Here is a 15,774-nt window from a genome sequence, read left to right on the forward strand (position 1 = left end):
TAAACAACTGAAATGTCGGATTTAAACCCGACCCAGCATCATCGAATGTTCCTGCATAATTATCAAGTGAACTGCCTTAATATGACCAACTTCCAATATAATATAAGATCCTTTTCTACTTAATTGTCATGGTGACTATAGTTTAGATTTCTAGCATTGAAAATTTTGGAGCCAATTGATAATTAATCAAAATACATAAACAAACAGTTAATTATAGGCATAGTATGTTATATGACAATATAATAATTCCATATCTTAATAAAAATCATTGCTTATAAAACAAACAAAAATTTACCATTTATATTTATATATAGTTCTGGTTCATATCTCAAGAATCTTGTTGGTTGACATAGGCACTTTGTTGAGTTTGTGCAGTACTACTAGTACTCCCCTTTACTTGGTAACTCTTCTTCTTCTTTTTCTTCTTCTTATATGGGATCCCTCTTGCCTTTTGCTGACTATCCTTCACCTCACGGAGGAAAACCCGCACGGCTCCTCCGGCAAACGGGTTAGTCTGCGGTGATCCGCCGTTCTCTTCATAGGCGGCTCGGAGGCGTCCGATGAGTGCATCTAGGCTTCCCCAAGCTTGCTTGAGAGGACAAGCACATGGTGCAGGTGGGGTAGGTTGGCCAAAGAAGATGCAACCGTTCAAGTGGACTTTGGTCTTCCCAAACTGATCAAGGTAACGGAGAAAATCAAGAACATGGTTGAAGCTACAGTTTGACAGCGGAACAGGTGGATTTTGACTCTTGAGGTATTGACCAAAGGTGTTCCAATCTCGACGTTTTTGAGACTCGTATCTGCTAAGTGGTTGTTGTTGTTGGTGGTGATGATCATGATGGTTGGATTTGGAAGAAGAGGCTTGAAGTTGAAGAGAAGAGGAAGAAGACATGTTTTGTATAGGGGAGAAAATGGAAATGAATTTCGAAAATGTGAGGTGAAAGAATGAATGTGATGGTGTTGGTGCAGTGGAGAAGGAAAGATGAAAATCACGACTTGTGGTCTTTTGAAAGGACTTAACGTGGGGTCTTAATCTAAATGCTTTTCTTTTCCTTCTTACTCACTTTCCTCGTATTTCTATTTCTTAACTTTTTTATAGAAAAAATATGTTTAGGTGGGTCTTCATACTCATCACTCTTTCAATCCTTTAATCTTATTTTGTAAGTGATTCTACTTAATAATTCTTCATAAATATCACATCTTAATTTCTCAATCCTACTGTCAAAGTAATGATTCTTATTGATTAGATCAAATCAATAACTTTTTGTAAAATGTTAAAAGTATTAAAAATTAGATATATTAAGAATGTTCAATATGTTTTATTTTATTTTTCAATTGGCAGATCAAGTGTTACCATTTTTCAGTTGGTGGCTTTTTTTTTTTTTTAAATTACGAAATTAATATTTCCAAATGTATTTATTTTTTAATTAATTTTTTATTATTTTAAAATTTGCATTATCCCTCGTTTACTTTGTCCAACCGGGGTAATATCATTTGCATAAATTTTATGGAATGTGACGCTTTTCTGTATATTTTTTTAGATTTTTAACTAATATATCCACTCGATTTTTTCCCAAATCCAACATGTAAGTTCTTTTGCATGAATACTTCACAAAACTAGACTATAAATTTTCATTTACTTATCCACACTTATTGTTTCATCGTCATTCTCTTATAAAAATCTATGATATTTTTATCTTCACCAAAATTAAGATTCAATCATTTTTTCCAACATCAACTCTTCCAACCTAACTCGTTGAAGTTTTTTCATCACGTTTTCGGTACGTAGCTCACTGATGACGGATTATCAGTGCACGTCATTTAGTAAGAAAGTCCGTTAAATTTTAACAAGATTTAAGCAAGTTAGAAGTATTTAAGTGAAAAATCTATAAAAAAAAATATTTTTGGGGTGAAGAAAAGGACTTAGTGAAAAAATTGGTGGAAAAAAAACATTAAGAATGTCCAGTTCAATATATGATATGCTTTTAAAAGTACTAGTAAATGATTGAGTCTAAATATATGACTATCTTACATAAAACTGTTGCTTTTATAAGAGTTTTTCAAATTTTTAAATGTTGTAGTTTCTTATTTTATTTTTCTAAACAACAAGAAAAAAAATCTTTGATATTGTGTAGGGAAAAAGCACAATTTTGCATTTCTCAATAGTTTATATTCAGATTGGATTTATTTATTTTTGTCTATTTCGTGGATTCCATTAATTGCTCCCTCGATGATAAGAATGAAAGCAAGTGTATTTTTTTTATTGGTGTCTCATCTTAAGACGTTACACATATATGTACCGACGAACGTAAAAGTGTAATTTGGAAAGCTATTGAGAGTGATTCAAATTTGTTGTTGTCATTCGGAGAATCTTTTTAGGGAGGTTGAAATATATATATATATATATATTATATATATATTATATATATATATATATATATTATATATATATATATATATAATAGAGAGAGAGAGAGAGAGAGAGAGAGAGAGAGAGAGAGAGAGAGAGAGAGAGAGAGAGAGAGAGAGAGAGAGAGAGAGAGAGAGAGAGAGAGAAGGAGAGAGAGAGAGAGAGAGAGAGAGAGAGAGGGAAGGAGAAGGAGAGAGAGAGAGAGAGAGAGAGAGAGAGAGAGAGAGAGACCATTCATGCCATGATTCAAACATGTCATTATCCTTATAGTCAGGTTTGAGACAAGATGGTGTTTGGGTTCGGTTGCTACTTCTTCCTTGCACTACTACAAATAATACATTTTATTACAAAGTTTTCACCTCAACCAACTAATAATCGAGGTATATGTCCTGGGAGCGTCATAATTTATTTTTTAAACATATACAACATATTCCCTCGATTTTTCCTAAAACTAGTGGAATATATCTACTAGAGACCTTGCTTCGAATCCAAGTTACTGTATTTTCCATGTTTTATTTTATTTTTCAATTGGCTTAGGGACCAAGTGTTACCATTTTCCATTTTCCTTTATTTATTTATTTTGAATTACAAAAATAATATTTTCAAATGCATTTATTTTTCTATTAATTTTTTATTTATTTTTAAATTTGCATTATCCCTTGGTTACTTTGCTCAACCGAGGGGTAATATCAGTTGTATGAATTTTACAGAATATGACATTTTTCTATATATTTTTTTAATTTTTAACTAATATATTCATTTGATTTTTTCCAAAATCTAACATGTAAGTTCTTTTGCATGAATACTTCACAGAACTAGACTATAACTTTTCTTTTACATATCAACACTTATTGTTTCATCGTCATTCTCTTAAAAAAATCTATGATATTTTTATCTTCATCAAAACTAAGATCCAATCATCTCTTCCAACATTAACTTGAACATCAACTCTTCCAACCTAATTCGTTGAAGCTTTTTCATAACATTTTCGGTACATAATTCACTGATGATAGACTATCAGTGCATGTCATTTAGTAAGAAAATTCGTCGAATTCTAACAAGATTTAAGCAAGTTAGAAGCACTTGACTGAAAAACCTATAAAAAAAACACTTTGGGGGTGAAGAAAAGAACTTAGTGAGAAAATTGGTGAAAAAAAACACTTTGGGGTGAAGAAAAGGACTTAGTGAGAAAATTGGTGATAAAAAGAGAAAAAACACGCTGAACACCCTGGATTTTACGCAGCCATAACGCACCCATTCTGCCTCTAACGCGCCCACGTTGAAAAGCAATGTGCTCGCATTGAAGTAATGATGGCGCAACACGCCCACATTGATAAGTGCACACTCGTGTTGCATATGTTTGCCTGACATGTTTTTCAGCAGCTTTATAAGAAGAGAGAGAGAGAGAGAGAGAGAGAGAGAGAGAGAGAGAGAGAGAGAGAGAGAGAGAGAGAGGGGGGGGGAGGGGTTCGACTACCAAGACCAGAAAGTGACATTTTAGAGCAATTTTAGAGCTTTTGGAGAATTTTTTCTTCAGTGATTTTTCATGCTCTTCGAATCTAAACTATTGGTATTGATTAATTTTAGCACGAGTAGTTAGATTCCTCTAGGTTAGGTCAAACTTGATGATGAACCTATTTTTGTTTGATTGGAACATATGATCAAATGATGTTAAATGTTACTGTTCTGACTTATTGTTATTATTCAGTTATTGATTATGCTCATTGGTTTTTGATTGTTACGGTATTCAAATCGATATTGATAAGTAGTGACTACTAAGCCTATGGTTATTTATTTGAACTACTTTAATTGTTGAATTCGCTAATTGGTTTGGGATAGTACGATTAGGAATTGTGGCTTAGGGATTAATGTGTTATGTTTCCTAACTAATAGAGTAATTGGCCTGAGGGATTAGGGAGTTGACGACTAGATTAATGAGCTACATGCAAAGGGCTTGGGTGTAGTGGTACAGTTAGACTAATGTGTAACTATGTAGTCGGCGCATGTTTGTTAATGTGTTATTCATCAATCAAGTAGAAATAGTGGATTCTGATAATGCGACTTGACTGCTTTTCTAATCATCGTTATAAAAATATTTTCTTGTGTTTTCGACCAAAACAATCTTAAAACCTCATGTTTACTATTTTTATTTACATCACACAACATCTATAGTTTTAAGTTTGCAATCCCTATGAAGACAAATTTATTTTTATTACTTCGATAACAACATTAGTACACTTGCTAGTAAATTGTCCATCACTCACTTTATCTAGTGTTAGTTTGAGAAAATGGTGTCACTAACCACAAAGATGTTGATATAAATCTTGTTTTTCTTAAATTTAGTTTGAGAACATTGTGTCACCGATCACTGAAATGTTTATAAAAATGTTTAGTTTTCTTGAATAGTGTTAGTTTGAGTAAATGGTCTTATGTACTGACCACTTAAATGTTCATGGAAACGTTGTTTTTATTGAAATGATGTTTTTATTAAATAGTGCTAGTTTTAGAATATGATGAATATATATTCTTAGGAAGTGTACCATGAGTATAATATAGTTCATCTGAATTAGGTGCCTTAGAAGAGATGTTTTGATTTGAGTAATATAGTTATTGGTTTACATAGAGATGGGTGATTCAACCAACACCTCTCATAGAACCTATGCTACAATGTATGTTAAAACTAAAAGTAAAAGAAAAACTAGAGGTGCCACAATGTTGACCAAGGTGATAAAAGCCCACGAAAATGATGTTTGCTTCCCAATTAATTTTTGTCCAAGAGCTGGTAAGGCTTATGGTGAACATGCTGATAATTTTAGGGGTTACATGTCGGTACAATGTATAAGCAAAGTCAATATTTTGATAGATAACTGACACAAAGTTAATGGTGAATTGAAAGATAAGTTATGGACCAATATTATAGTATTTATTATAAATTTTATGATTTGTTTTACAAGTATAGATGACCATTTATTTTTTTTGGTTTAATATTAATATCAACTCTTATATAAATATAAGAAGTATTTATTGTTCCAAAGGATGGTATGCTGAAAAAGAAATGGATTAGATATGTTGGTGAGCGTTGGAGGAGCTTTAAGACATACCTCACACATGATTATATTACAAATATAAAGGATAACTTGGAGCCTCCATACGTGAAATATTCATATATTTATAAAAACAATTGGGAGGAGTTTGTCAAGTCTGTCACTGCTCATGATTTCTTGGCTAAGAGCCAAAAAGGAAAGGAGAATAGAGCCAAAAATATATGTCCACGTATATTGTCTTGTGGAGGATATGATAAACTTGAACAGAAAATGATTAATGATAAAAGAAAATAAAGAGAACTAGAGTTGGGAGATCCTTCTAGAAGCCTTGATCGTAACTCATCTCCACCATCATGACATGAGAAATGCAAGAGGGCACGTCAAAGACCAGGAGGCGAGTTCATATCAGAGGCTACACGCGGAGTGGCCAAAAAGATTGTAAGTAGATAATTTATTTCAACATTAATTATTTAAGTTAATTCAATTTGGTAAAGATGAACTTTTATATGTGTTGTAGAATTTATGGGTTGAAAAATCCAAAAATAGTATCTTTGTTCCGCGAGAACATCATGACATATTGTAGAAGCGATTGTTAAAGAGGAGCATGATGGGCGTGTTCGTATTCTTGGAAGAGGTGTCGACTTGAGATTATATTCTAGACCATAGCAAATAAGTAACGAAGTTTAAAAGATTGTGTTGTACCCTACATGAATTGTAGTCTATAAATAGACCCTTAGAACTCCATTTTCAGGGATCCAAGCTATTTTTTTAATCCAAGTTTTATGTTAGCCAGAAAATTATATTGTTTAAAAGTGATAATTGCTCACATTTAGTGATTATTGTAATGTTAGTTTTAAGTTTGGAGAAAAATTGTATGCCATTGGGTAGTTGATGTTTTAATCTTGTCGCGATAGTTCTTCCAAATTTTATTTTCATCTTTCTTGTATCAAATTAAGGTTTCCATTTGGAGGAGATTATTATTATATTCAGCATTTATTATTCAGGTTCCTATTTTCTTTTACTTTTGTTTTTTTGTTGCTATTGTGTGTATGCTTTATTTAGTACTTACTAATATGAACATGAAAATGAATATTTCATGCTTTAGTTTTATTCTTTTTAATATATCATCTTAAATTAGCTGAGTCTGAAATGCGAGGACTGTCGTACTGACGACACTCTAATAAGTCATGAATTTAATGTTTATAATGAGAATTATTGTTATGTCTGAATAATTTCTATTTTTATAATCAAAGTTTTTCGCGAAGGCAGAAACATAGTGATACTGGTTTCTATTCGGAAGAGTGAAATCTTTATCTGACTGTAGAGAAATTCAGTAATTAATTTTAAACACTGCAAAATCATTTTCTTATTAATTAGGAAAATCCAATTTTCAAAAAAGGTGATTTTAAGAGTAATAAGCAGACACACGAAAGTGGACGTTTATACGCTTAAAATTCGGTATCGGCCACGCAAAAGTGGATGATACCTTTATATTAATTTTTCCACTAAAAGAGACTTTTTAAGTAAATAAAAGTGATTATTTTCCAAAAGAAATGTTGCACTGTAACACATTGGACACGCGAAAGTGCGCAATTTGCATACAAATCTAAAATCTGGCACTGGTCACGTAAAAACGGGTGGTACCTTCAACTTGATCCTTTTTCTACAAGAAAATATTCTCACATTATAAATATAAGCAACGAATTTGTGAGTACCAACGGTCGACGAGAATTGTATTCCAGTCTCTCATCAGTATAATTAATCCAATATCAACTTATTTTTCGGTCTTTTGAACAAAACCCATTTCGCATCGCCTTAGATAAACATTGTAGTAGTAGAGAATGATAGTTCTCGATTGTTCTATATGGAATCAATAATCTTTTATACTAATCGCGATAAAGTCGTGCACTTGCGGTCGTATCAGCTCTAAAAGTTTGTTTGAAGCTTGAAGACTAATCACTCCAAGATTCTTGTGGAAAGGAGAATAACCGCTTCTATCTTCCGTTTGGAAGGAAGACTCACCGTTTCACTCCATAGTTTGTTGTTTGGTTGGAGGATAACCATAAACTTCATTTTTTCATTGTATATGGGGTTTCGAGAGTTTAAACTACTAAAAGCTCTTAACTTTATTGGATACTCTCAAGATCAATTATTATGGAGAGGATTAGGTCTTTTTTTTCTTTGTTTGACCAAACCTCTATAACTTCTAGTGTCTTCTATTTTCTCTTGACTCTTTACTTTCTGTAAATTTATTTTTCCGCTGCATAACTCTAGGGTTTTTCTAAAAATAAATATTTTCTAACTCTGATTTTAATTCTAAAAGTTTTTCAAAATCATGTTTTTTTAAAACACACAATTCATCCCCTTTTTGTGTGCGAAGTCATATGTTCAACAATTACAACTCAAATACTCTACTCTACTAACTTAGAATTAAGATGCAGGAATAGAGTATTACATAAAAATAACACAAGACTCAAAAAATAAAAAAACACAACAAGCTTAGTTATACAAGGCCTGAGTCTTCATAAATGAGAATGTCCTCTTAAATAGAAATAAAGGACCAACACCAAAGCCCACTAGGTTTTAGGTCTTGAATGCGACTGGACTTTCAAAAAGCACAAGAATTCATTCTTCAATAATGTTTCTTATAAAGCGTTGATTGATTAATCTTGAATAAATCATAGTTCTTCAAATTTAATCTTTCTAATAGAGATTCCGAATAAAACTTCCTTAATTCAAAAAGTGCACAAACGTGAAATCCTTGATTATGTATAAAAGGAAACAAATCCTTAAAGGTGTGAGAATGAAGGACATTATGCTTAACATGTTGCTTTCTTACTGAAATTCCATGATCACATAGAGACAAAATGTCTCATATCTTAGAAATACATCTTATTTCACATGTTACCTATAGAATATTGTCAACCAAATGTAATCACAAATCTTAAAGGTCTCTGAGGTTGTCTAGGGATAATAAACCCTTTTTAGTTATGGTTTTGATCTGGAATTCATTAGTTTGAGTGATTTGGAAATATGGAATAAATTTATTTTGGGTTATGAAAGAAGAGCGGTAAATCACTGGATGACTTTGATTATTGGTTTAAATTGTAAGTGGGTTCATGAACACGCTTCGGGATTCGACTTCTCTTTGCTTGACTTGGAATATGATCAGCTCTAGTGCCTACGCTTTTAAGGGCATGTTATGTTGTCGACTATCATTCTCTGGTGCTTCAGGTGGTCATGTTTACCTTCCCCCAGCTTGCTCTTTATAGGAGTATAATGCTTGGTGTCTCGGAGTAGGCATTTCATTGATGTGAGTGGGTGGTGTTATTGTTGAAAGGGTTATGTTGTTGGATATTATTTTATTTTTCCCTTATTACTATTTTTTTGTAGACCATTTTTTCTAGTGTATTACTGGTGCTCTTGTTTAGTTTATATTCTTGACATTTCTAGTTTATATATATATATATATATATATATATATATATATATATATATATATATATATATATATATATATATATATATATATATATATCATCACTATTCAAAAATTAAAATAAAATAAAATAGGGTAGATTACACTCACCTCTCTTGAGGTTTGTTAAAATGGCACTGTCATCCCCTCTAGATTTGAAATATGCACTGACCTCCCTTAAACTTAGACAATACCAACAAAAATTTGAAGTAACAAACAAAAATGTGTAGGGAAATGTCATCTTTACCTACGAATTTTAATGTCACGAAAAATTAGAATGGACGTCACTGTCATTTTAATAGGCTTTGGGGGAGGTTAGTGCATAGTTTAAAATTAGAGGGGGTGTCTGTGCCATTTTAATAAATCTCAGAGAAGGTGAGTGTAATTTCCCCAAATAAATATTAAGAGTGTTATTTAGAGTAGAAAAGTTATGATTATTTTAAAATAAAGTAGTGTAACACCCACATATAATATATGTCTAGAAATAGATATTATACATAGTGTAATACTGGTACTGAAATACATAAGCATCTATTGGCAACATTGTACATATTTACATTCCCAAAAGAAACACAACTATGGCATAATATACATAAAAGTGCCTAAAATAAAACTAGGAGCTAGATCATTCTCTGAATGATCTCAAAAAAATATCTAAACAGTGGAATGCCATCCAAAATATCGAGTCATCAAGGACATCAAGTCATCTTGTCCTTATTCTTCACCTGTATATAACTTCCTGAAAAATATCAACAAATATGGGGTGAGATAATAACTCCAGTGGGTTCCTTATCTTATGGGTCCCCTTGGCTCTATAGGGTTTCTAATTAATTTCTAACTTAAGTCAACAAGGGGAAAAAGACTTAAGTATTGGGGAATTCTCACAATGTATGGAAACATGCCTCTTGAGTTCATCTTACTCAAACAATCACTAATCCAAAACCATACCAAGGTAACTTTCCCCGGCCAACCCTATGTCTAGGATTATCGACACGAGTCACGAATCCTTGTATCATACTTCGACTTACTTTTGGATTTTGAATTCTAAGTGATAACAATCCACTTCAAGAATCGCTGCTCCCTATGGAACTCCAAACCCATTTCGAGCCTTTTCCTCCTATGAGACTATAACCCATTTGGTTGAGTGAAGTATCAGTGTGTACATCCCAATTCTTACTTTATATAAGTATCACAACTTGGAACGACAGACTAATGGAGTTGTTTATGATTACATGACTAGATAAAATATAACATGATTGTATTCAACAACCACAAGGTGATTACATTCACCCTAATAACATACCATCACTACATGTTCTATATAATGCATATCACTCCTAAATATGGCGATCACTCATCCATGTTACTAACCTAGGTATCATATCATACAAGCATCATCGTCTCATGTTATTCATGTAATCTAAGTCATGTATCTAATCTTCCTAACCTAATTATACCACTAGGTTAAGTCACTTATTTCATCATGTATTCCTCTTAATTATTATTGATACAATGCATACACATCATAACATATAATTATTATTTGTTACAATGCATAAAGAATCAACAAACTTTTATGAAGATCTTGGGCTTTCTTCACCTTTTCACGAATCATTTGTATCTTCTCCGTAGTCTCTTGAACAATTTCCAACCCTAAAGTCCTTTCTTCACTAACTTCCGTCCAACAAAGAGGTGTTCTACATTTCCTCCCATAGAAATCCTCATGAAGGGTCATATTGATGCTTGCATGGTAACTATTGTTGTATGCAAATTCAATAAATGGTAATAGCTCTTTCCAATCTCCTCCATTTTCAAGCACACAAGCTCTTAACATATCTTCCTAGGTTTGTTTCGTCCTTTCAGTCTGACCATCCGTCTGAGGATGATTATACGTACTCAAACACAACTTCGATCCCATGGCCTACTGAAATTATTCTCAAAATCATGAGGTAAACTTCAGATCTCTATCTGACACAATACTAGTGAGGATACCATGCAATCTCACAATCTCTGAAATAAACAACTGTTCAAGATCACTTTCTTTATAAGTAGTTTTCATAACTATAAAATGTGTGGAGTTAATTAATCCATCAACAATCACCCATATGGAGTAGTAACCGCCTTGCGTACGAGGTAACCCAACTGCAAAGTCCATTGAAATGTTATCCCATTTCCACATCGGAATTTCTAAAGATCACAACAAACCACCTGGCTTTTGATGTTCGATCTTTACCTGTTGGCATACCACACATTCAGACACATACTTCGCAATATCCTTTTTCATTCCAGACCACCAATAATTCTTCTTCAAGTCTTGATACATCTTTGATGAACCTTGATGTATGGTAAACGCACCATTATGAGCCTATTCCTAAACTTTTATTTTCAACTTTGCATCATTCGGAACATAAATCCTTGGGTTAAAAAGGAAAACTACGTTTGTAGCTTGAGTGAAACCTGGTTGAATTAACATCTCTTGTAACTTCTCATCTGACATTTGACCTTGATGGATTTTTTCTCTTAGATTGGAAGTAATATTCATATTTCCAATCATCACACCATTATGAGTCCAATAAAACTGAAGGTTAAGATCTCTAAACTTCTCCAACAATGTATACTCTAACATCATCAACTCGACTTTGTGTATCTCTTTCCGACTTAACGCATCTACAACTTTATTTGCTTTACACGGATGGTACTTTAGCTCAAAGTCAAAATATTTCAATTATTCCATCCATCTCTTTTGATTCATATTTTAACTCCTTCTAGTTAAAAAAAATATTTCAGACTCTTGTGGTCACTAAACATTTCAAAATGTACTTCGTACAAGTAGTGACGCCACACCTTAAAGATAAAAACAACTGCTGCTAACTCAAGATTATGTATTGGATCATTCTTTTCATGAGTCTTCAACTGACGAGAAGCATATGCCACAATCTGACCATCCTACATTAACACTCCTACTAATCCTTTCCTAGAGGCATCATAAAATACTTCATAAGCTTTACTAGGATATGGAATAATTAATACAGGTGCAGTCATCAACCTTTCCTTTAAACTTATAAAACTTTTTTCAGACTTTGAATCCCAACAAAAAGAAATCTCCTTCCAAGTAAGTCGAGTCATTGGTAAATCCAACTGAGAAAATCCTTTGTTGAACCTTCTATAGTAATCTGCCAGTCCAAAGAAACTTCTGACTTCTGAAGTATTCTTTATTCTTTCCCAATTAATAACCGCTTCAACTTTTGATGGATCCATTGCTCCTCCTCCTTGTGATATGACATGACCAAGAAACTTAACTTCAGTCATCGAAAATTCACACTTGCTTAACTTGGCAAAAAGTTGCTTCGCTTGTAGTACTGACAGGACAATTCTTAGATGTTCACCGTGCTCTTGTAGAGTACGAGAGTAAATAAGAATGTCATCAATAAAGATCATTACAAATTGGTCTAAGTAAGGTTGGAATATTCTATTCATATAATCCATGAAAACAACAAGTGAATTTGTCACTCCAAATGGCATTACAAGGAATTCATAATGGCCATATCGGGTTCTGAATGTAGTCTTTGGTATATCAGAACTCTTAACTCAGATTTGATGATAACCCGATCGTAAATCAATCTTCGATAACACACAATATCCTTTAAATTTATCTAACAAAACGTCTATCCTTAGTAGAGGATACTTGTTCTTAATGGTGACTTTATTCAACTGATGATAATCAATACATAATTGCATCCTGTCGTCCGTCTTCTTTACTAGTAGCACTGGAGCTCCCCATGGTGAGACATTAGTTCGAATGAAGTGCTTAGTCAACAAATCTTCTGATTAATTATTTAACTTTCTCAACTCAAGTGGTTCCATACGATACGGAGACACGAATGTTAGGGTCGTCCCAAGTATCCGATCAATAGATAATTCAACTTCCCTTTCATGAGGGAGACAAGTGACATCCTCGGGGAAAACTTCTGGAAATTCACAAACTATAGGAATTTGTTAACCTTCAGGCTGTCACTTGATTCCTTGGTGAGAACTAAGATAACAAACTTTTCCTTCTCAAACAAGTAATTAACCATTCCAATCGTACCTTCCAAAATAGTGGTTAGTACATCCTTCGGAGTAGCTTCACTAGATGCGATGATAATTAACTTCTCCTCGCACCCAATAAACATCCAATTGGCAGAGAGCCAATCCATCTCCAAGACTACATCAGCCTTTTTAAGTGGAAAACATATAAGATAAATCTGAAAAACTCTACCATTCACCAACAGTGAACAATTTTCACAAATCAACAATGTCTCTAGAACGTCATCCATGGCGGTATTTACCACCATATGAGGATACAAGGGATTTTCTTTTAAACCAACAAGCTTCATACATTCAATCTATATAAAATAGTGAGTTATTCCACAATCAAACAATACAAAACAAGGATGATCATTTACGTGACATGTACCAGCAATCAAATCATTATTACCCTTAGCCTTCTTTGCATCCAAGGTATAGACCCGGCCAGTACTCTTTCCTTGCATTTGAAATTTATTCTGAGGATAATGCCTAGCCATATGACCTTCTCTCTGACACTGATAACATATCAACCTTTAGAAGGCACATCTTCCATAATGAGTCTTCTTACACTTATGGCCAAAAGGAGAAGGGTAATGATCGGTAAATTAGTAAGTGTACTAATTTGCCAATGTAGTAACAAAAAGGGCAAAACCCCATTATTGATCTCAAGGACTGCTTGACGATATAGAGTTCTGCATTAATTTCAATTAAACAAAAGCTTGGGTGTTTTTGTGAAATTAGAAAAGCAATAGAAAATAAAGTAAATAAAGTACTTAAACGGTTAAGCCATATATCAGTAGTATGCTATGGAAGGTGTATGATTCAATCATGCAACGATTCCAGACTCACAGTGCAATAACGACTTTTATATAATTAATTATCGGTTCTTAAGGGTGTTTACTCCTAAGTCCTTATTGAGAAAACCTTTAATCATTCAACCTAATTACTATGTCCATAGAAAATAATGGATGAAATTAAGCATTGGTATATCAATAATAATCCAGTTATTATAGGGTATCCCTAGTCCTAAGTGATATCTACTATGATATATTCTCAAGAAGATCATGAATAATGGCGGTCCAGCCTAATTATTTCACATACATCAAACTTTGTTTGTTCGATAGAGAAAGCAATAAGAACAGTCATGAGAATAAATCAATTATAATAAAAATTATTTTTATTGCATAAAGTAATTCAAAATCATTACAAGTCTGAATCAGGGACACCCCCTAGCAATGAGGGGTTTAACTACTCATAAAAAGGAAAGAAAACATAGTAAAGATTGTTGTCATTACAAAAATCTTAGATGAATTGGTCTTCAATCGTAGAAAGCTCTTAAAAATTTGAATCCACGTTGAAATTCTGAGTTCTCCAGCCTATAAAACGTGTTTTTGCTCAGGAAAATCGTCCCACCCTTGTAAAATCGTATTCTGGAGCTAAATACTCAACATTTGAGCTTTCTGAACTTTTGGGCTTCAATACGCGTAATGACCAGTGTCATATGCGTATTTCCTTATTCCTTGCAATTATACCTTACGTGTACGCCCACATGGTGGCATCTCAAGCATGCCCTTACGCGTATGGGCAGCAGCTTGTTGTGTTCTTCTTTCTAGTGAAACTCATATGGTACGAGTAACAGTCAAGGCCATACATATAATGCTTTGCTCTTACGCGTAAGGCCAGCAAACACATTTTTCCTCCTGTCTGGTGGAACGCGTGTGGTATGGGTACATTGCAGGTCCATACACGTATGCATAGGTCCATACACGTATGACCAGAGGCATGCAATTTTTCTTCTCATTTTCTCTGATTCCTTGTTTTGGCCCTATAATTGACTTCCTTCGACTTACAAAACACGTTAACCTTCCCAAAAAAATCAAAAATACCAAGAATGATTAAAACATAGATAAATACGAAATTAAAGAAATTGACATAGAAACCACTAAAACTTTATGAAAATGCAAATAACTTGCCTACTTTCACCTGTTAAAATGATAATAACTATAGCACAAATGGTGACTGATCACAACCCCAAACGTAGCTTGTTGTTTTTCCTCAAGCAACTTTAAGAACAAAGAACTCATGTCACCCTCAAATGAACGAAAAACTTTTCACGTACCATAATACCTCTAAGATCTTCCATGGCTCTCATTTGTTATTACCTTCGGTTTTTTGCTGGATTACCGAGGTCGATTGATTGACCACACCTTCACTTAAAAGTACTACTTCACCTATCAGCTCAATTCACACTCTTATCAAATCTCTCGGGTGTTAATGTGTTTTATACTCAAAACTCACAGTACATAATACCATACCATAGGCTTGAATAAATTCTCTTTTTGATGTCAATGTGCATGACACACACGCTCTTTAGGGTCTTTATGGTTGTAACGGGACTAAGGTTAAGGTGGAATAATTTTGGAAAAGTTGGCTAAGGTTCAGAGTCAATACGATCGTTAAATTTATTATGCTTATTTTGATGGATTAGTGTTGGAATTCTTTCTCGCACTCGTCCTTTAGGATCAACTGTTATCTATGATTCAACTTTTGGATTTGTCTTTATTTTCAATATCCACTAACTTCTCCTTCTTTTGAGTGCCCTGATGATTATTTTTCTTTTACCTTTTTCAATTTTATTTTTCAAATTTTCATCTTTTCTTTTCTTTTTCTTCAATCATCAGGTTCCCTCATTTGTACTAATATTGCACAGCTACCCCAAACTTAAAGGTTGTTATCCCAACATCAACCTCAAACTTAGAATGAACATAGATCTG

At 33.3% G+C, this 15,774-nt stretch overlaps 1 protein-coding gene across 1 annotated transcript; it reads right to left on the minus strand.

Annotated features, from left to right (window-relative positions):
• Positions 1–220: 220 nt before the first annotated feature.
• LOC127102628 (protein LIGHT-DEPENDENT SHORT HYPOCOTYLS 10) lies at positions 221–1,008 on the minus strand. Its single transcript, XM_051039975.1, has one exon. It carries the CDS (start codon positions 890–892, stop codon positions 329–331), a length of 564 nt encoding a protein of 187 aa, XP_050895932.1. The 5' UTR covers positions 893–1,008; the 3' UTR covers positions 221–328.
• Positions 1,009–15,774: the final 14,766 nt, after the last annotated feature.

The sequence above is a fragment of the Lathyrus oleraceus genome, chromosome 7, assembly GCF_024323335.1.
Source record: "Lathyrus oleraceus cultivar Zhongwan6 chromosome 7, CAAS_Psat_ZW6_1.0, whole genome shotgun sequence".
In the NCBI taxonomy this organism is placed as follows: Eukaryota; Viridiplantae; Streptophyta; class Magnoliopsida; order Fabales; family Fabaceae; genus Lathyrus; species Lathyrus oleraceus.

Coding starts and splice junctions, on each gene's coding strand:
- LOC127102628 (XM_051039975.1), bottom strand. CDS start 892: ATGTCTTCTTCCTCTTCTCTTCAACTTCAAGCCTCTTCTTCCAAATCC.